The sequence below is a fragment of the Marmota flaviventris genome, chromosome 10 (assembly GCF_047511675.1).
Source record: "Marmota flaviventris isolate mMarFla1 chromosome 10, mMarFla1.hap1, whole genome shotgun sequence".
NCBI classification, from domain to species: Eukaryota; Metazoa; Chordata; class Mammalia; order Rodentia; family Sciuridae; genus Marmota; species Marmota flaviventris.
The window spans coordinates 122,730,170-122,751,763 of NC_092507.1; the positions used below are offsets into that span (position 1 = coordinate 122,730,170).

The 21,594-nt window shown below is 40.1% G+C and overlaps 1 protein-coding gene across 4 annotated transcripts in view; it reads right to left on the reverse strand.

Moving 5' to 3' along the window:
* The window catches only part of Setdb1 (SET domain bifurcated histone lysine methyltransferase 1), a 44,534-nt gene that overhangs the window by 3,818 nt on the left and 19,122 nt on the right, over window positions 1-21,594 (reverse strand). For 3 of the 4 annotated variants that reach the window (XM_027953876.2, XM_027953877.2, XM_071618460.1), the window contains 13 exons: window positions 20,587-20,621; window positions 19,714-19,813; window positions 18,104-18,229; window positions 17,737-17,938; window positions 16,662-16,735; window positions 14,755-14,945; window positions 13,094-13,223; window positions 11,775-11,931; window positions 11,531-11,689; window positions 10,241-10,918; window positions 9,250-9,366; window positions 2,340-2,509; window positions 692-1,320 (listed from right to left, as the gene is read on the reverse strand). In XM_027953876.2, the coding sequence (XP_027809677.1) occupies window positions 692-1,320; window positions 2,340-2,509; window positions 9,250-9,366; window positions 10,241-10,918; window positions 11,531-11,689; window positions 11,775-11,931; window positions 13,094-13,223; window positions 14,755-14,945; window positions 16,662-16,735; window positions 17,737-17,938; window positions 18,104-18,229; window positions 19,714-19,813; window positions 20,587-20,621 (2,768 nt within the window). The remainder of the gene's footprint in view (window positions 1-691; window positions 1,321-2,339; window positions 2,510-9,249; window positions 9,367-10,240; window positions 10,919-11,530; window positions 11,690-11,774; window positions 11,932-13,093; window positions 13,224-14,754; window positions 14,946-16,661; window positions 16,736-17,736; window positions 17,939-18,103; window positions 18,230-19,713; window positions 19,814-20,586; window positions 20,622-21,594) is intronic. The other variant, XM_027953878.2, reaches the window with a different exon arrangement.

The window sequence follows — 21,594 nt, forward strand, 5'->3', positions numbered from 1 at the left end:
AAAGGATAAATATTAAAAAAAAAAAAAGAAGAAAGAACAGAAAAAGAAAATTTCAACATTATCAAAGATAGACCTAAAATTGATTCTTCTTTTCTTTTGTAATGGGGTTTTTACTTTTTTGCCCAGGCTTATTTCTAACTCACGGGCCCATATAGTTCTCTTACCTCAAAATCTTGCTACCACACCCAGCTTTAAAGTAAATTTTTGTTTGTTTTTGTGGTACTGAGGATAAATCCAGGATTTTGCACATGGTAGGCAAGTGCTCTACCATTAGGCTCCATACCCAGCTCTTAATTTAAATTTTGAGACAGTGTCTCATTAAATTCCCCTACGCATGCAACCCTCCTGCTTTAGTCTCTTGAGTGGCTGGGCTAAGGTGTGTGCCACGAAGCTCAGCTTGTTTCTTCAATATAAGCAAACAATGATGTAGACAACTTGCAACACCATTTAAAAAAAAAAAATCACTTATAATCCTTCACTTGGGAATGAATCAAATAATCTGCCTCTCCTAGGCAAATGGATTTTAAAATAATTTGGTCTTTATTTAACCTAGGAATGTACTGAGTTGAGGAAGAGAATAAGGTGGCCACAAGAAGTATCTGTCATGTAAATAAGATGATTTGTTACTGTATTGAGGTTATTACTATAACAAAGTTAAAAGCCATTGCTTTGATTTTGGGCCACTGCTTACCTCTTTCTTAGCCTGCTTGATGTCTCCTTCATCCTTGATGGCCATTCCCGAGGTAGAGGCCTTCTCAGCCTCTCCTCGACTTCCCCCAGCCCTGCCCTCCCCACCTTCACTAGTCTTGAAGGATGAACGACTATCAGAGTCACCAAAACCACCTTCACTGACACTATTGCAGCTCAACCATGAGGCCACTTTGTTCTTGGGCGTCTCTTCGGAGGAAGGTGGATTACAGCCCCCTACAGGGACTGAGGAAGGGATAGGAAGATGTGGAGGCCCAAGGTCTGGGGGGCGAGAATCCTTGGAAGCTGTCTCAGACAATCCATTCTCTTTCTGACCACGGGTCTGCCTCCGGGTAGCATAGCTGCGCCAAACTGAGCTGGTGCTGAAGTCCTCGTCCTTACAGAAGTTATCATCTGAGCTATCATCATTGGACTCTTCAGGGTCCTCTGTACCACTGTTGCCATCTTCTTGGTCCTTCAAATCTACACCACTGCTATCAGAGGAACAGGGGACATCACTCTCATATCCTTCCTTGAAGTTCTCTACGCTCTCAATATGGTCCAGATTTGCAAAGTACTCGTCACCCATTTCCAGGCCCTCCTTGTCAGCAAAGTCATCTGTCAGGATTTTGCCTAAAAATAGAGAATTAAAGGCTTTCTGGAGTTATGGGGGACCTTTAAGAATAAGTTCATTAAAAAAAAAGGTCATTCCATCAATACACTGCCCACCAGTATCAAGTCTTCAAGTCTAGATCCCTTTGTTATAAACTCAAGTCTTTGATGACACCTTGTGTCTTACTATGAGAGCATGGGGAAATTTATTATAGTTTTTTTTTTTTTAATTTCTGCAGTACTGGGGATTGAACCTAGGGGTACTATATACCACTGAGATACATTCCAACCCTTATTTTTAAGCAGTTGAAGTTGCCCAGGTTGGCAATCCTCCAGCCCCAGCCTCCCAAGTAGCTGGGATTATAGGCATGTGTCACCATATCGGCTCCTTTCTTTTTCTTAACTTTGTTTATGGAAAGAGTGCTCTCAACTATGCTAAAAGATTCTGGGTGGACGTGGAAGAAAAATTATACAATAGACTCTATGATCACGTTATCTCCTCTCAAACATCAGTGTCCATAACATGATCCCCTTCACACTGCTATACTTCTCTGGTCCACCTAGACCGGCACAATACTCATCATGTCTTTTCATTTTTTGTGGTACTATGGATTAAACCCAGGGCTTTGCACAAGCTAGATAAGCACTCGACCACTGATCTACATCCCAACCTTTTTTGTTTTGACACAGGGTCTTGCTAAGTTGCCCAGGCTGGCCACAAACTTGCCATCTTCCTAACTCAGCCTCCTGAGTAGCTAGAATTACAGATGTGCACCACTGCACCCAGCACTTAACATGTTCTTTATAGAAGAAATCCCCACATCCTTTTATTTCCAGTTCAAATGTCAAGAACTATATATTCTTTTAAAAATACTGTGGTGCTAGGTATTGAACTTAGGGTCTCTTGCATGTAAGTACATACCCTAGGACTGAGTTATACCTCTAACCCTAAGCACTTTATTACGTATTTATCTTGTATCTGGTTCAATTCCCTATCATGTTCCAACTCTAGGAAGCAACCCTTGTTTTTTATTACTAACCTGCATAAATACAAACAAAAGAGCCTTTGGCAATGTCATCCAAGCAGCGGATACCCCAGCCCTTGTTCTGTGTCTTGAATAGCTGTAGCCGAACCTGTAGTCCATGCTGCACTAATCGATTTGTGCACATGTGTGGGTCACATTTACAGCGTTTGTTACATTCATATACCCTAGAAATAGGTTAGAATAAAATCAATTATGATATTATTAGTGGGATACTAGAAATCCACAAAACATACCATGGATAAAGATTAAAGTTAAGGTAATAATCTAAGCAAGTGAATTTATGGAACTGTTTAGGCTCCTTGATATACAGCCCAAGGAAACAATTCAAAAGGGGGAAAAGTAATTTACACAGGTGTTTATAGGAATATAGTACATAATACTATGTCAGAATGTCCATTGCCTGGAGAAAAGCTAAATAACAATGTGAATAAAGACTGCACAGCCATTAGAATAAGTATATAGACTATATACATTTATAAATGTAGGTACATCAAATAAAGATAGGTAAGCCAACATTGCAGATACTGAAGAGTACAGGGCTAGGAGGAGCTTGTATAAAGTTTATGGCATTAAGATTAAAAAAAAAAATTCTTTTTAGTTGTAGATGGACACAATACCTTTATTTTGTTTATTTATTTTTATGTGGTGCTGAGGATTGAACCCAGTGCCTCACATGTGCTAGGCAAGCACTAAGCCACAACCTAAGCCCTAAAATTTTTTTGATAAAGCTTTTTTTTTTCATTCAGTAAATTTACATAGCAAGATTTATAAGACACTGGAAATACAACAATAAAAAAAGTCATAATCTCTACTCTCAAAGTGTTCATACTCTTCTTCAACAACTTATTTAAAAAAATTAATTAGGGATCTAGCAAATAACACCATTAAAGGGAGATAATACAATTATGCTGACAAAAACCAATCACTTCTGATGTCAATACTTTCATTCTATTTGTTTTCCTCAGCGTTAAGATTTTACTTTTTGAGTCTAGGGATATAGCTCAGTGGTAGAGTGCCTGCCTAGTATATGTGAGGCCCTGGGTTTGACTCCCAGTACAAAACCAAAGCAAAGCAAACCAAAAGAAGTCTATTTTCCCATTATTAAAATTTAAGGGAAGCATTTTCTTTTGGGAAGATGACAACAATGCAATTAGTTAATGACATATTAGTCATATCCCTCTGGATAAAAATGGTAAGACCAAGCTGGGCATGATGTCACACACTTGTAATCCTAGTGAGTCGGGAGGCTGAGGCAGGAGGATCATTAGTTAAAAATCAGCCTCACCAGGCTGAGATTGTGGCTCAGTGGTAGAGCGCTCGCCTAGTGCGTGTGAGGCCCTGGGTTCGATCCTCAGCACCACATAAAAATAAATAAATAAAGGTACTGTGTCCAACTTAAAAAAAAAAAAAAAATCAGCCTCACCAACTCAGCAAGACTCTAAGCAACTCAGTGAGACCCTATCTCTAAATAAAAAATAAAAAGGGGTGAGGATGTGGCTCAGTGGTTAAGTACATCTGGGTTTGGTCCCCAGTACCATGAAAAACAAATAAATTTTATATATATTTCCCCATAAACCACACACAAAAAAACAAATGGTAAGACCAACTTCTATTCATCAAAAATAGAATTTGTGTGGTGGCACACACCTGTAATCCCAGTAACTTGGGAGGCTGAGGCAGAAGGATCCCAAGTTTGAGACCAGCCTTGACAATTTATTGGGATCCTCAGCAACTTGGAAAGACCCCGTCTCATAACAGAAAATAAAAAGGAATGGGGCTCAGTGGTTAAGCAATGCTGGTTCAATGTCCAGAACCAAGAAATAAATTTTTTAAAAAAGTTGTTGGTGTTATATTAATGATTTACATGCATCTTAGTTATAACCCCAAAGCAGCCCTCTAAAGGTGTGTGTATATATATATTACATATTTATTTTTTGGTATTGGACACTTTACCACTGAGCTATATCACAAACCCTTTTCTTTATTTTTTATATTGAGACAGTATCTAAGTTGCTTAGGAACTTGCTAAATTGCCAAGGCTAGCCTTAAATTTATAAGCCTCCTGTTTTAGCTTCCTGACATGCTGTGAGTAGTCATGTGCCACTGTGCCCAGCTAAAGGTGTGTGTGTGTGTTCAATCCCTTGAAACAAAAAAAAAGTATCATTGATGGCTTGGGAACCTGAGGCAGGAGGATCAGGAATTAAAAGTCAGCCTCAGCAACTTAAATGAGGTCCTAAGCAACTCGGCGAGTCCCTGTCTCTAAATAAAATATAGGAAAAAATACACACCGAAGACTGCAGCTCAGCTGGGCATGCTGGCATACGTTTGCCATCATGACAACTTAGGAACCTGAGGCAGGAGGATCGAAAGTTTGAGGCCAGCCTCAGCAATTTGGCAAGGCCCTAAGAAACTAAGTGAAACCCTTTCTGAAAATAAAAAGGTCCAGGGATGGGACTCAGTAATTAAACACCCCTGGATTCAATCCCCACCCTCAAAAAAAGACTACAGCTCAATTAATTCTTACACACAAAATATACCATGTAACCAGCACCAGAATAGGAAACAACTTTGTGAGGTCTTTTAAAAGTTCTCTGTGAGTGGGGGGCTATTTGTTAATATCTTTTGTATGTAGTTAACAGGATTAGCCTGGGAGGGGCAGGTCCAGAATCAGAAGTCAGGTTTAAGCACCACCATACAAAACTTTTAGAGTGGCTGTACCAAGTTCATTCATTCATGAATTTCATAAAATCTGTTATGCACCAGGCATTGTGGTAAGTTAGCTGCTGTGATATGATAGTGTGTAAAACAGACAAGGTCTCCACCCTCATGAAGCTTACATTCTAATGGGGAAAGAGAAACTGAGTTGACTAAGTTATTATAGAACATAAAGGTGGTGCTCAATGACAGAATCAGGGAGTGACTAGGGTCTCTCTCAGGAGGTGAGATTAAAGCTGAGCGCTCAATGTTAAAGACAGCCACACAAAAAACAATGGAAAGATGCCAAAAAGAAGGCACAAAGTGTACAAAGGCCCCAGAGGGAGATTGGAAAACACAGGGTGAACCGCATTCAGGAACAGAATATCAGTGTGGCCAGAACAACTTTGGAGTGGGAGAGATAGGAAGCTGCTAGACAGTACAGTGTTTTGTACCATCTGGTTAGAATGGTACATGGGTTAGAATAAAATTCAAGTGCAATGGGTAGCTATTAGTTTTAAGCAGGAAAGTGACATACTAGTTGTGGTTACTAAAAAATACTTTTATATGGCTGGAAGTGTAGCTCCATGGTAGAGCACTCACCTAGCAGGTGCAAAGGCCCTAAGGTTTACTCCACCATTAACACACACACACACACACACACACACACACACAAGGAATCTATATAGAAAACATTTTAAACATGTAAATAAAGATACAATGAGCACCCATGTAGCAGCCACCCAATATTATTAAATCTAAACATTATATAAGGTTCAGAATTTTCTTTAATTAAACCAAAAATTTGCCTTTTCTGTTGCTTAGTATTCTCTGTATTCAGCATAAATTCACCCCCAACTCAGACCTTTCAGGCTTTATTTTTCTTTTTGGTAGTACTAGAAATTGAACCCAGAGCCCTGCAGATGTTAGGCAAGTGTCCTACACTGAGCTACATTTCTAACCCTTTTTATACTTTGAGACAGGGACACTTACCCAGGCTGGCCTTGAATTTACAATCTTTCTGTTTTAGTGTCTTGAGTAGCTGGGATTACAGGTGTGTGCCCTCAAGTCTGGCTCCATGAAGCTTCCTGTCAAGTCTATTCTTTTCTTTTTTGAATTTTTTAGGTATAGATGGACACAACACAATACCTTTATTTTTATGTGGTGCTGAGGATAGAACCCGGGCCCCGCCCATGCTAGGAGAGTACTCTACCGCTAAGCCACAATCCCAGCCCTGTCAAGTCTATTCTGCTGAAGAAGTTGCTCCTACAAGTCACCCAACCTGCTCTTTTTTTTTTTAAAGAGAGAGAGAGAGAGAGAGAGAGAATTCTTTTAATATTTATTTGTTAGTTTTCGGCAGACACAACATCTTTCTTTGTATGTGGTGCTGAGGATCGAACCCGGGCCGCACGCATGCCAGGCGAGCGCACTACCGCTTGAGCCATAGCCCCAGCCCCCAATCTGCTCTTTCTATACATTGAGTGCACAGCATCAATCTGGAAACCCCCTTCAATTCACTACCATTTGGCATTCCCTTCACTTTTCTTCTGGGTTGAATCCTGTCTTTTGGATGTGTGCCTTTCTTTCTTGGCTTTCCCCCTCATTTTGGTAAACAAAATGATTTCCCTTTAAAATTCTGAATAGATTGTGCAAATTGCCATCAAGCTTCCAGTATCTTTTTTTTTAGTTATACATGGGCACAATATCTTTATTTTGTTTATTAATTTTTATGTGGTGCTGAGGATCGAACCCAGGGTCTCACCCGTGCGAGGCGAGTACTCTACCGCTGAGCCACAACAACAGCCCAAGCTTCCAGTATCTTTTATGATTTTCTCTTTGTCCTCTGAGTTTTGACACTTCCTGATTCTGTCTCTCAGTGGGTAGTGGGTATCTATTTTCATCTATTATGCTGGGACAAGAGTGCCCCACCCCTTTTTTTATTCTTTTTTTTTAATAGTTGGGGATTGAACCTAGGCCCTTGTATATGCTAGGCAAATGGTAAAGCCACACCCCTAGCTCTTTCTTTCTTTTTTTGGTGGTAGTGGCGGTGCCAGGGATTGAACTCTAGGGCACTCCACTATTGAGCCACATCCCCAGCCCTATTTTATATTTTATTTGGAGACAGGGCCTCACTGAGTTGCTTAGTGCCTCGCTTTTTGCACAGGCTGGCCTTGAATTCAGGACTTCTTGCCTCCACCTCCCTCAGCTGGGATTACAGGCGTGTGCCACCTTACCAGGTAATCCCTAGCTCTCAATTTGGAAACAGACAAAAAATTTTCAGTTACAAAAAATTTCGGGGGCTGGGGATGTGGCTCAAGTGGTAGCGTGCTCGCCTGGCATGCGTGCGGCCCGGGTTCGATCCTCAGCACCACATACAAACAAAGACGTTGTGTCCGCTGATAACTAAAAAATAAATATTTAAAAAAAAAAAAATTCTCTTTCTCTCCCTCTTTAAAAAAAAAAAAAAAAAAATTTAATTAAGCCAGGGGTTACCACTGAGCTACATCCCCAGCCCTTTTTATTATTCATTTTTGTTTTGAGATGGGGTCTTGCTAAATTGCTTAGGGCCTTGCTTAGCTGCTGAGGCTGGCTTCAAATTTGCAATCCTCCAGTCTCAGCTTCCCAAACTGCTGGGATTACAGGTGTGATCCACCATGCCTGGTTAAGTATTACGTTTATTAACTCATGTTCATATGTACTAGTTTATCATGCTATTTCCACTATTTCCTTGTCTTCTACTTTCTCTGACTTATCCTTCTCAGTCTCATATTTGGCTCTATATTCTCTGTTTAACCTCTAAATTTTGAGGCACCATGAGCTTACCTGAGATCCCTTCTCTACTACCAACATTCTCTCTAGGTGAACTCAAACTTTTAAAATTTCACTCCAATCTGCAACCCTCTTCTAATCTTCCATCTAAATAAAAAGCACCAACATTGTTGGCTGCTAAACCAAAAAAAATCTTTTTTTTTTTTTTTTTTTTTTTAAATCAGGGAGTAAACCCAGGGGCACTTAACTACCGAGCCACATCTCCAGTCTTTTTTTATGTTTTATTAGAGACAGAGTCTCACTGAGTTGCTTAGGGCCTCGCTAAATTGCTGAGGTTGGCTTTAAACTCGAGATCCTTTTGCCTTCCAAGTCACTGGCATTATAGGAGTGCACCACTGCGCTGAGCAAGAATGGTTCTTGATTCTACTCCTTTCTTCCCATTCCATAGTGTATCAAGTTCTGTAGCTCTACCTCTTGATACATCCCAGACATATCCCCTTTCATTTCTTCTTGGTGCTGGGACTGAATCCAGGCCTTGAACATGTTAACTGCACACTCTACCACCCAGCTACATCACTAACATCATCCTCTTTCATTTCTAACTGCCACACATGCATTCTAGTACAAGCCCTAGTCATTACTGCCTCACTCTCATCTACAAACTTACAATGATGTCCTCATTAATACTGTTTAGCTTTTGCAGCCCCAAGATCATTACACCACAAAGACGACAGAATAATCTTAAAAAGGCAGAATATATCACTTACCTGCTTCAAACTCTCTAACAGCATCCTATCACTCCATGAATTTGATTCTAACTTTCATTCTAGGTTGCAAAGTCTTATATAATCAGGTCCCTGCCTATGTTTCTCCACACGAATCTCACTTGCTAGAGTAAATCACAATCAGAACACTTATACAGCTATGAAAGGTCATCTTTTCTACAACAGAAAATTATATACTAGTCAATCTTTTTTTTGGTGCCAAGGATTGAACTCAATAAACCACATCCCCAGCCCCGCCCCCTTTTTTAAAAAATATTTTTTAGTCACTGATGAACCTTTATTTAATTTATTTATGTGGTGCTGAGAATTGAAACCTCATATGTGCCAGGCAAGCACTCTATCTGAGCCACATCCCCAGCCCCCCACAACCCTTTTAATTTTTTGAGATGGGTTCTCATTAGGTTGCTTACAGCCTTGCTAAATTGCTGAGGCTGGCATTGAACCTGCGATCTTCCTGCCTCAGCCTCCTGAGCTGCTGGGATTATAGGTGTGCACAACCATGTCTGGCTATTCAATCACATGTCTTCAAGAAAAGTCCATGTGCTGGGAATTTAGGAAACATGATTTAATTAATGAAATGCTTTTTCTGGTTCCAAGTTTTTAATTTGTGATGAGTATGCTTCCCTCTTGGGTGCCACACCATCCTGAGTACTTACCCCGTGGGCAGACACTCTTCTAGTCTCTTGTACTGGTAGCCAGAGTTAGGGTTGACTTGGCCACCAGGGGTGCAGGCCGTAGCCTGGATAGTCAGTTGATGGCAGGCACACTTGGACCTGTATAAGACAAAAAGGGACAACAGCTAACCAAAGTATGAGGACAAGATAGTGAGTTTTTTTTTCTTCTTCTTTCATGCACATAAGTGAAAAAGGAATGAGTCTGGGGTTGTGGCTCAGGGGTCGAGCACTTGCCTAGCATATGCGAGGCACAGGGTTCGATCCTCAGCACCACATGTGGTTATTAATGATGGTGGAATGTGATGATCATTATTATCCAAAGTACAGGTATGAAGACACAAATTGGTGACTATACTGTGTATACAACCAGAGATACAAAAAACTGTGTTCTATATGTGTAGTGAAAATTATAATGCATTGGCTGTCATATATAAAAATTCAAATAAATAAATAAAGATATAAAAAAGTTGTATCTATTAAAAAAGAAAGAAAGAAAATGAGAAAGCATGATTAAGATAGTAAGAAAAAGATGAGAGAACAAAACAGAGATTAGAGGGAAGCAGAATAAAAGGGGGAAGAATGAGAAAAAGAAATGTAAAACACACACCCACAGTTATTCAGTGGGGTCACATCAGATTCTGGCCTTCCTATTCAACTTTCTTTTGTGGGGAAGGGGGGTATGGGGGTGTTCTGGAGATTAAATTCAGGGGCACTTGACCATGGATGGAGCCTCACCTCCAGCTCTATACCCCTATTCTGTATTTTACTTAGAGACAGGGTTCACTGAGGTGCTTAGCTTTTGCTGAAGCTGGCTGTGAACTCGCGATTCTCTTGCCTCAATGTCCCGAGTAGCTGGGATTACAGGAGTAGAGTAAGCAATACAGGTAATAAAGCAAAGGAAAGGTGAAAAGAGAGGAAACCATAATAAAGCTGGAAGCAGAGGCAGCTATCTCCCCTGCAACCCCCAACTTACTTGTCACGACAACCATCCTTGCAGTCACAGCCAACGAGAAATTCAGGGCCTGTGTTAATGAAAACACCCTTGCCTGGGATCCGTTCCTTGCTATAGGCCACCTGGGGTGGGGGAGTTGTGTCAATTTCATTGACACAGGAGAGGGGAACATCTTCCTTTCCATAAGTGATGTCTAAAATATAGTAAAAAGGCTTGTAGGGCTGAAACTTTCGGTCCACAAGAACATACGGATCCAAACAGAACATCTCCAGAAAAAGGAAGTCACATCCAGTCTCAAAAAGGTAACGTTCAATCTCCTGCATTGTCCGAAGGCAGAGGCCACAAGGTGTCTTATAAATAACATGAAAACCCATCTTCCGATTAACTCGACGCCGGGCTGTCATCCGCCGGAAGTCATACAGCAGTGGGACTAACAGAGGGTTCTTCCCCCGATACTGTTCATTCCTTATAGGTCTGATCCGAGACAGGCAAGTATAGCTGCAGACATGAGGTAAGTAGAAGAGCTTCTCCATGGGGGCACGGTAGGAGGGCTCTGCTGGGGCCCGCTCCAGCATGCCATGGAAGGCTGGAGGGGCTGGAGGACCAGGAGGGGCTGAAGGACCAGGAGGGGCTGAAGGACCTGGAAGCGCCGGAGGAGCAGGGGGTGCTGGGGCAGAGGTTGTTGAGCCTAATGGTGATCTGCAAATGAGACGCAAGATATCAGATCAGACAACAGGTCTCTTTGTTGTATAATTATTCCTCTAGCTAGCTAAGCCATTTCTCTAATTTTTCAAATAGCTGCATACCTGAAGAAAGTCAGATCTTCCCTTGCTGTACCAAAACTGATCAATGATAATCTCTAGTTACTCTTCACTAACTGATGACATCATTATTTCAATAGTGGACTTATTACTAAATTGTATTTGCCTGGGAATTATGAAATTAAAGAGTCCAGTCTGCTACTAATGCCTTGTCTGTTGGGTGTCTTGTAAATATCTTTATGAATTCCAAGGACTCAAGGAAAGAAGTGGTATCTCCTTTCTGTTATAGTAATGATGACACTGAATTCAATGAACATTTTTGACAAATAACTTTCTGGTGATAACTATATTTCTAGACATCCAGTTTCTGAATTCAATTATTCTTGTTTTCTGTTTCTCCGAAACACCTAATATTAGCTTCCTTTTTAAATTCAAGCTCCTCAGCATCATAACTCTAAACTCTAGCCCCTAGAGCCAAGGTGTTTTCCTTACACAGTGAACACTCAGTTCATGATGCCAACACGCCCATAAAGAGCCAAGATTTTCTCACCTATAAGTCTGATTGATCCCAGGTTTCCCACCAGGGGCACTTTCACTGAGTGCAGGAGACGTAGGGGAGGAATGACCAGAGCCCACAGATCCTGGTCGGAAGGATGTGCTCTTTTTGGCTACCTGCTTCCGTGACTGAGCAAGCTGGCTTTCCAAGCTTCTAGGAGATTGAGAAAAGATTACATAGTAAGGGATGCAGAAAATATGTGAAAGAAACTGAAGGAAAAAGAACAAATAGCACTCACTCATTGTCACCTGCTTGGGGGGACAGAGGAGGAGCAGGTGGGGCAGAGGGGGCAGCGGGGGCAGGTGGAGCTGTAGGCTGTGGGGGCTCCATTGGTTTGAACTGAGTTGTCAGATCCTGTGTGTACTGGACAACAGGGCCTTTGCTCCTCACAGCACCTACAGGAAAAGGAAAATGATCTCTGAGAAGATGATAGCTGTGTCAGCTGCATTCACTCATATACCTGATCCTCAATTTATACAGTACTAAAAACAGTTAACGGAAAAATCTGGAGCCCTTCATGGTGGCACATATCTATAATTCCAGCAACTCGTAAGTTAAAGCAGGAGGCTCACAAGTTTGAGGCCAGCCTCTGGAACTTGGTGAGGCCCTAAGCAAATTTAGTGAGACCCTATCTGAAAATATAATAATAAAAAAAGTGGCTGGGGATGTGACTCAGTGGATCACCAGTTCCTATTATTTATTTATTTATGAAGGGGAACTCTTAACATCCGCATTTGATTTTTTTTGGGGGGGAAGGGCAGGGTGTGGTACAGGGATTGAACTCAGGAGCACTTGGCCACCGAGGCAAATCCCCAGCCCTATTTTATTTTATTTAGAGACAGGGTCTCATTGAGTTTCTTAGCACCTCGCCATTGCTGATGCTGGCTTTGAACTTGCGATCCTCCTGTCTCAACCTCCCAAGCCGCTAGGATTATAGACATGTGCCACTGTGCTCAGCTTGCATTTGATTTAAACAATAATTTTCTTCCTGCCCCAGTCAATTCACCCCATTAATTATGTTAGATTTTTGTGAATTTGAAAAATGCACTCTTCGATCAACTAATGTTGATGGAAAAAAAAAAAAACAATCAGAAAGTATGAAAAATATAAAACCTAAAAATGAAAACCAGTCTGGGCTTAAAAAAAAAAAAACAAAACTTTATAACACAGAAACTAACAATTTCCATATAGACAATGGAGTTAACTACCAACCACTACCTAACCTAAGCCAGGTGTTCCACTTTTTTTTTTTTTTTTTTAAATATTTATTTTCTAGTTTTCGGCGGACACAACATCTTTGTATGTGGTGCTGAGGATCGAACCCAGGCGGCACGCATGCCAGGCGAGCGCAATACCACTTGAGCCACATCCCCAGCCCAGTTCCACATTTTTATGTGGTTGTTTAGAACAAATAAAGGGCATAGCAATGCAGACAGCACCACAAATCCATCACTAGAAGTAACAATGAGTCAGCAGTGTCATCCTGGTAAACAAAGAATAGCTACTGTATATAATCTGTTCTCTTTCTTCTCTCCCCTACAAATCTTTATGACATACCCATATTTGGACGTGTTCTGAGCTGTCCCCCTTGCTTCTTCTCCAGTGCAGAAGCTGAAGACGTCTTCATGCTGAACATAGGCTCCAGCCGTGTAGAACCTCGATAGATCCACTCACATCTTTTGTCATCCTAGGGACAGGAGAAAAGGAGAGCAGGGTGAAATGGGTTAAAGGTTAAAAATCTTTCCTTTCATTTGTACAGAATAAATACCATATGCCACCCCTGAGAAATCTCCCTGATGAGCCCTGAACTCCTTATCCATTCAATACATTTATGTGCCAGGCTCCATGATAGGTATCAGGAGTATAAAGAACACCACAATCTATGTTTCAGAAATTATAGGAGGGGGCTGGGGTTGTGGCTCAGCGGTAGAGCGCTTGCCTCGCACGTACGAGACTATGGGTTCGATCCTCAGCACCACATAAAAAAAGTAAATAAATAAATAAGTGAGGGGCTGGGGATGTGGCTCCAGTGGAAGTGTGCTCGACTGGTATGCATGCGTCCTGAGTTTGATCCTCAGCACCACAAACAAACAAAGATGTTGTGTCTGCCGAAAAACTAAAAAATAAATATTAAAAAAAAAGAAAAAATAATAAATAAATGAATAAGTAAAATAAAGGTGTTGTGTCCAACTACAACTAAAAAAAATAAAAAAATAAAAAATAAATAAAAAAAAGAAATTATAGGAGAACACTAGCACAGTGGCATGAACACCTGTCTGTAGTCCCAGCTATTTGGGAGGCTGAGGAAGAAAGACTGCTTGAGCCCAGGACTTCTTCAAGATAAGCCTGGGCAATATAGCAAGGCCTCATCTCCCTGACCACCCACATACCAAAAAAAAATTTACACAAGAGACAGATTTATACACAGAGTATAAAAAGTGTGACAAAGATCATAAAGTGTCAGGATAAAAGGGTTGAAATAAAGCAGAGAAGAACATTAATCCTAGGAAGTGGGGTGACAAGGGAAAAGAGAACAGGAGGATGGGTACAAAAGAGAGAAGTTCAACTGAGCTTTACAAGATCACCAAAACCTCTAATTCCTTCAGTTCTTTATCCCATTACTGTATGAAAACCATAATCTCGGAAAAAATGAAAAGGGCTGCCTTCTTTGTACCTATACATAGTAAGAATACTCTTAGAGGGAAAAAAAAAATCAAAACCATACAGATTAGTGTCATGATTAAATTCAGGGAACTTATTTTATTCATTTATTTTATATTGTTTTAGTTGTAGTTTGACACAATACCTTTATTTTATTTATTTATTTAAATATTTTGTTTATTCAGTTGTAGTTGGACATAATACCTTTATTTTATTTTTATGTGGTGCTGAGGATCCAACCCAGGGCCTCGTATGTACTAGGAGAGCACTCTACCGCTGAGCCACAACCCTAGCCCCTTATTTTTATATCTATTTCTAAAGGAAGAAAAAGGAGGACAAAAATAAAAGGACAAAGCAAAGATTGAAGATAAGAAAGAGGAAAACTACAGATATGAAGTCATTCTCATTGTTGTCTTTTTTCCCCTTCTGTATGTGCTACTGAGGATTAAACCCAAGCACTCTACCACTCTACATCCCCAGGTCCTCATTACTGCCTCTTATGCCTCCATCGCCCAATCCCACCCTGAAAACTGCCTCCAATTTTACAAAAACAGTACCAGGAAGAGGATCCTGACTAGGCTGCCATCCACCTCCTCAACTCGGGACTTCCACCATGTGCCTTCCCACTCAGTCTTGATAAGCTGGCCGCTCTTAAGCAGCACCATGGGTCGGTTGGGGTAAGCAGTGATATACTCCTCTATGAAGTCTCGGCAGGAGATGTCTTCAATGTCCTCCCAAGTCTTTTTCACTGTCACAAGGAAGAAACAGAGCTGAGAGAGGGTAGTAGGACATGACTTGATAGGGGAAAAAACAAAAATCAGGTGACATCATGAAATTAAAAAATTTTTCCTTCTCACTCATTAAATCCACCCCTCCCACTGCCATAGTAGGGATTGAATCCAGTAGTGTTCTACCTCTTAGCTACATCCCCAGCCCTTTTTATTTTATTTTTTAAAATTCCTTTTAGTTGTAGATGGACACAATACCCTTATTTAACTTATTTTTATGTGGTGTTGAGGATCAAACCGCTGAGCCACACATGTGCCTTACATGTGGGAGGCAAGCGCTCTACCGTTAGCTACAACTCCAGCCTCCTTTTTATTTTTTTTAGACAGGGTTTTGCTAATTTCCCAAAGCTAGTGCCAAGCTTGAAATCTCCTGCCTCAGCCTCCCAAGTAGCTGGAATTACAGGTATGAGCCACCATACCCAGCCATATTAAATTTTTTAAAAATTTCATTTGTCTTTATAACCAAATAAAATTCCATTGTGTTTATTTTTAAATTTTTGATACCAGGAATTGAACCCAGGGGTACTAACCACCATGCCACATCCCTAGCCCTTTTTATTTTGAGAAAGGGTTTCACTAAGTTGCTTAAGCCCTCACTAAATTGCTGAGGCTGGCCTCAAGCTTGTGAGTGTCCTGTGTCAACCTCCCAAGTAATTGGGATTATAGTCATATTCCACCACACCTGCTTTCTGTATTAAAATTTTTTTAACAACCTTTTTTTTAGTTGTAAATCGACATAATATATTTTTTTTTATTTTTATGTGGTACTGAGGATTGAACCCAGTGCTTCAAGCATGCAAGGTAAGCACTCTACCCCAGCCCTGTATTAAATTTTTAAGGGAATCTCAATGTGTTTTACTGCCATATTATGTAGAAACTCAGTAATGTTAGTTGATTCCTCTGCAATCAAAAATAGTCACTTCTGTAGGAGTCTGTACCCAAGCCAGAGAAACAAGTACAGAGGACTATGAAAGCTCCATCTGACACAGTCTCTGTTTGTACAAATGTTAGGTCAAACATGAGACTAGGAAAGAACATCTTTTCAAATATCAGTCACTTAAACACCTATTATAAGAGCAGTTTACCCAGTTATGATTTTTTTTTTTTTTTGGTTCCAAGGATTGAACTCAGGGGCACTCGACCACTGAATCACATGCTCATTCCTATTTTGTACTCTATTTAGAGACAGGGTCTAACTGCGTTGCTTAGCATCTCGACTTTGTTGAGGCTGGCTTTGAACTCATGATCCTCCTGCCTCAGCCTTCCGAGCGCTGGGACTACATGTGTGCGCCACCACACCTGGCTTTAAATTTTTTTTATTTATTTATTTTTTTTTAGTATTTTTTGTAGTTGTAGATGGACAGCATGCCTTTAGTTATTTGTTTATTTTTAGGAGGTGCTAAGGATTGAACCCAGTACCTCACATATACTAGGTAAGCACTCTGTCACTGTGTCTGAACTGAGGCCCCAGCACCAGTTATGATCTTCTAATGTCTTACTCTGGCTACAAAGACCCAGGCATAGAAATGGATAATAAAACTGTACTTATTAGCCACATCAACCAACTTATGGAGACCCCAAAACAATAAAGCTTTCCACTCAGGCATCTTGATAAGAAATACAAGATGGGGGGGGAAAAAAACTGATATAGGTAAAGAAGAATGGAGGATACTCACATGGCCGGCAAATGGGATAGAGTTCTGACTGTGTGACATAGGAAGCATAGCCATCATCAAAGAAAATAAGAAACCTGTAAAGGAAGGGTGATTAATAGAGAGGGAAGGTTATTATATTTAACACAAACTACAGATTACTTTTTCATAGATCACCTCTGGATCACAATAGGACACACTCAATGGAAGCAATTCCATTCTATTCCCCACACCAATTAAGAATTTTCCCTTAATCTAACCAACATATTCCTTTTTAAAAAATAATTTATTCTTTGGGCTGGGGTTGTGGCTCAGTGGTAGAGCACTCGCCTCTACCCTGGGTTCAATCCTCAGTACCACATAAAAAAAATAAACAAGTGAAATAAAGGTTTTGTGTCCAACTATAACTAAAAAATAAATTAATAATGATAACAATTTATTCTTGTTCCTCTGGAATATTCCTATGCTGCCAATGATTTATTCTCCATTCCTTCCTTCTATATGAATTCTCTATTCCCTTAATCACACTAACTGATCTTTTCTTTGCCCCCTTTGTGTGACACCAGTGATTGAACTCAGGTTTCACACAGGCCAAACAAGAATTCTATCAATGAGTTACAACCTTAGTCATTTTTCTTTTAAAAAAGGGTCTCATTAAGTTGACTAGGCAGGGCTTAAACTTGGGATTCTCTGCCTCAGCCTCCCAAGTAGCTGGGAGTATAGGCATAAGCCACTATACCTAGCTCATTAATCCTTTTTTTTTGTAGATGGACACAATACCTTTGTACTTATTTATTTATTTAAATATTTTTTACGTGGTGCTGAGGATCACACCCAGTGCCTTAATCATGCCAGGCAAGCACTCTACCACTGAGCCACAATTCCAGCCCTCATTAATGCATCTTGATTATTCTCCTAGTTTTCCCCTTAAAAAAAGAAAAGGGGAGGTGGAAAAAAGAAACCAAAGAAAGAATCACCCATATAGCAAAGAGAGACAGAGGGTTATCAGACCTCACACAAAACCCAATTGTGAAAACGGGACTATGACGTAAATAGGCAGACACTATGTTCCCCCTTTTCCAGTCCTCCTTCCATGTACCTGAGCTTGTTTTTGACATTTGGTGTCTCAGCCACAATGCCAGCATAGAGCCAGACCTGATTCCCATCTTTGTATTTGGCCACCACTCGACTACCCACATATAATTTGTCAGCAGGAGGGTGGTAATCATAAGCAATATGGTTCCCTGAAAGCAGACTCTTTCCTTTGTTGTCAAATTTCACCTTGTATTTCTTCCCTGGCCCTGAGTAAAAGAAAAAGACAAAATTGTAAAAAAACTGTCATTCCTAAGTAAGCCCTCCCTGCTTGCCATGTGAAAGACAATAACAAAGGCTGTGGGGAAAAAGAAACAATTCATAGTATACCTACAGGTTGCCTTTCATAAGCGCTTTCTCTAGCTTGAACATACCAACTGTCTGTATGGCGATAAGGGTGCCTTTGTGCCACGTCTTAGTTCTCTTCTTGCCAAGAATCCGCATGCTAACTACCAGGTCACCATCTTTGCTCAGTTCTCCAGACATCTGACTCAAGGTTCCTATGGAAGAAAGCAAAATTGTTCTAAAGCGCTGTGCCACAGGTTGGCAGAAAATAGAAAGGTAAAGAGGGCAGTACGTGTATCAGGAAAAACGAGGTAACCTTTGATCCTTGAATACTCTTCTCCCCCAGTACTGGGGAGTGAACCCAAGGCCTCATGCATGCCAAGCAAGTGCTCTACCACAGAGCTAAAATCCTGCCCTTGTTATTATTTTGAGACAAGGTCTTGTTATCCTCTTGCCTCAGCCTCTCAAGTAGCTAGAATTATAGGTACATGCCACCATGTCTGGGTGATCCTTAGCCATCTTTTCTTTATTCTTGGCCAAAGGCAGAAACACAAAACATAGATATGCTAACAGGAGAAACTTGAAGAACTGAAGTTTACAATGTAATTCATATACATATCACTTCAACCCAATGTTTTCAACTACTTTTTTTTTTTTTGGTACTGGGGATTGAACCCAGAGATGCTTAGCCAATGAACTACATCCCGAGCCCTTTTGATATAATATACAGGGTCTCACTAATTTGCTTAGGGTCTTGTTAAATTGCTGAGGCTGGCTTTGAACTTGCAATCCTCCTGAGTCACTTAGCCTCTTGAGTCACTGGGATTACAGGCATGCACTACCATGCCCACTCCAACTCCTTATTAACAACAATAGTAACTACCACTCAAATGCAATAAAACTTTTTTCCCTTTCTAAAAAACTTGGCCTCAAAACTTATTTTATTTTTTTAAATATTTATTTTTTAGTTGTAGGTGGACACACAATATCATTTTTTAAAAATTCTTTTTGTAGTTGTAGATGGACAGAATGCCTTTATTTTATTTATTTTTATGTGGTGCTAAGGATTGAACCCAGCACCTCACACGTGCAGGCAAGCGCTCTGCCACTGAGCTATAGCCCCAGCCCAGACACACAATCTTTATTTATTTATTTTTTTATGTGGTGCTGAGGATCGAACCCAGTGCCCCACATGTGCTAGGCAAGCACTCTATCACTCAGCCACAACCCCAGCCCTGCTGCAGAACTTTTGATAATAGTTCAAGTTATTTTCTCCCCACTAATCTCCAACTGGAAAAAGTACTCAAGAACATGGGAACAATCTAAATGTAGACAGCTAATAAGTGCTAAGATAAAACATGACACACTGGAAACTCAGCATCAGTAAAATTGGGATCTGACAACTTGTAAGGATAACGAGACTGGTATATCACAATCAGTAGACAAAAGGTGGTAGCAGGGGTTGTGGCTCGTAAAATACAGGTATTGGGTCCAACTACAACTAAATAACAAATACTAAAAAATTTTTAAAAGGTGGAAGCAGACAACAATTAAAACAAAATAACTAATAATCCTAACATTCACCATAGACAGCCTACCTATGGTGGTAAAAGAAGCCCACAGAAGTGGAAAAGGTTATCCAGGAAATCTTTGTAATAATTCACCTCCCACCTCTACCCAGATATTCCTCGACTCTAACCTTTATGTAAATCCTGGGAACTGCTCTTCTTATTGACAGCATCCATGAACTTCTGGACATCTTGGGCTGATTTTCTTAAGGCGGCCATAGCCTCACGGAGCTGTAAGGAAGCAGATCAGGTTAGAAATAACTTGAGAGAAATGGAGATGTAGCTCAGTGGTTGAGTGTTTGCCTAACATATAAAAGATCCTGGGTTCAAGACCCAACACTGCAACAAGTTTAAAAAAAGAAGAAAGAGAAAGAGAGACAGAAAGAAAGAAAGAAACCTGAGAATAAGAAATAATATCTTTCAGGGCTGGGGTTGTGGCTCAGTGGTAGAATGCTTGCCTAGCATGTGTGAGGCACTGGGTTTGATTCTCAGCATCGCATATAAATAAATGAATAAAATAAACGTTCATCAACATCTAAAAAAAATTTAAAAAAAATAAAAAAGAATATTTCATAAAACAAAATGAGTTATATTTGGAACTTCCTAGTTACCATTATCAGACAAAAATTTCCCATTCTTATAAACCTGATTTAGAAGTCGACTTTAGAAAGCGTTTCTTGATTAATCTCCCCTAGCAGGATCCTGTTACATTTCACTTTCATAAAGCACTCTCAGCAGATAGCATTTCTTGGTAACGTTCTTTTGCATTCTTATGAAATCTATTAGAGGACTATAGCCCTCAACGCAAATTACAGGATGAATATGTTGACAGGTAAACTGACTGCTCAGGCCATAAATTTCACCCATTTTCTTTTGTAGTGTTGGGAACTGAATCGAAGGCCCTGTGTATATAAGGCAAATAGTCTACCTTAGAGCTACACCCCAACCTAGCTCCCATTTTTAAATTCATATCTCTCAACTGTCTCCCACCTACCCCAACTCACCTTCTGGTCTTTTGGAGTTCTGCTGCCCGCATCACCTATGGAAAAGAAGAACTCTACTAAGTATAAGAAACTTATGAAGCCAGGAGCAATGGTGCACACTTGTAATCCCAGAGGCTCAGGAGATTAGAGACAGGAGGATCACGAGTTCAAAGTCAGCCTCAGCAATGGTGAGGTGCCAAGCAACTCGGACCTTGTCTCTAAATAAAATACAAAATAGGGCTTAGCATGTGGCTCAGTAGTCAAGTGCCCCTGAGTTCAATCCCTGGTACCAAAAAAAGAAGAGAAAGATTAATGAACAGAAATTTCTAAGAAATCAAGAACTACTCCAACACCTGGAGACTAAATAATATGCTACTGAATGAACAATGGGTTGGAAAAGACATCAAGGAAGAGATTAAAAAATTCTTAGAGGTGAATGAGAACACTGATACAACGTATTGAAATCTCTGGAACACTATGAAGGCAGTACTAGAGGAAAGTTCATTGCATGGAGTTCATTCCTCAAAAGAAAAAAGTCAACAAATAAATGACCTAACATCATATCTCAAAGCCCTAGAAAAAGAAGAAAAAATCAACACCAAAAGCAGAAGATGGGAAATAATTAAATTCAGAGCTGAAATCAATGAAATTAAAACAAAAGAAACAATTGAAAAAACTGAAAAAACAAAAAGTTGGTTCCTTGAAAAAATAAATAAAATTGACAAACCCTGAACCATGCTAACGAAGAGGAGAGAAAACTCAAATTACTAACATACATGATGAAAAAGGAAATATCACAACAAACACTACAGAAATATAGAAGACAATTAGAAATTATTTTGAAAACTTGTACTCCAATAAAATAGAAAATATCAAAGGTATAGACAAATTTCTAGAATCATATGATTTACCCAAATTGAATCAGCATGATATCCACATCTTAAACAGATCAATTCAAGTGATAAAATAGAAGACGTCATCAGAAGCCTATCAACCAAGAAAAGCCCAGGACCGGAGAGATACACAGCT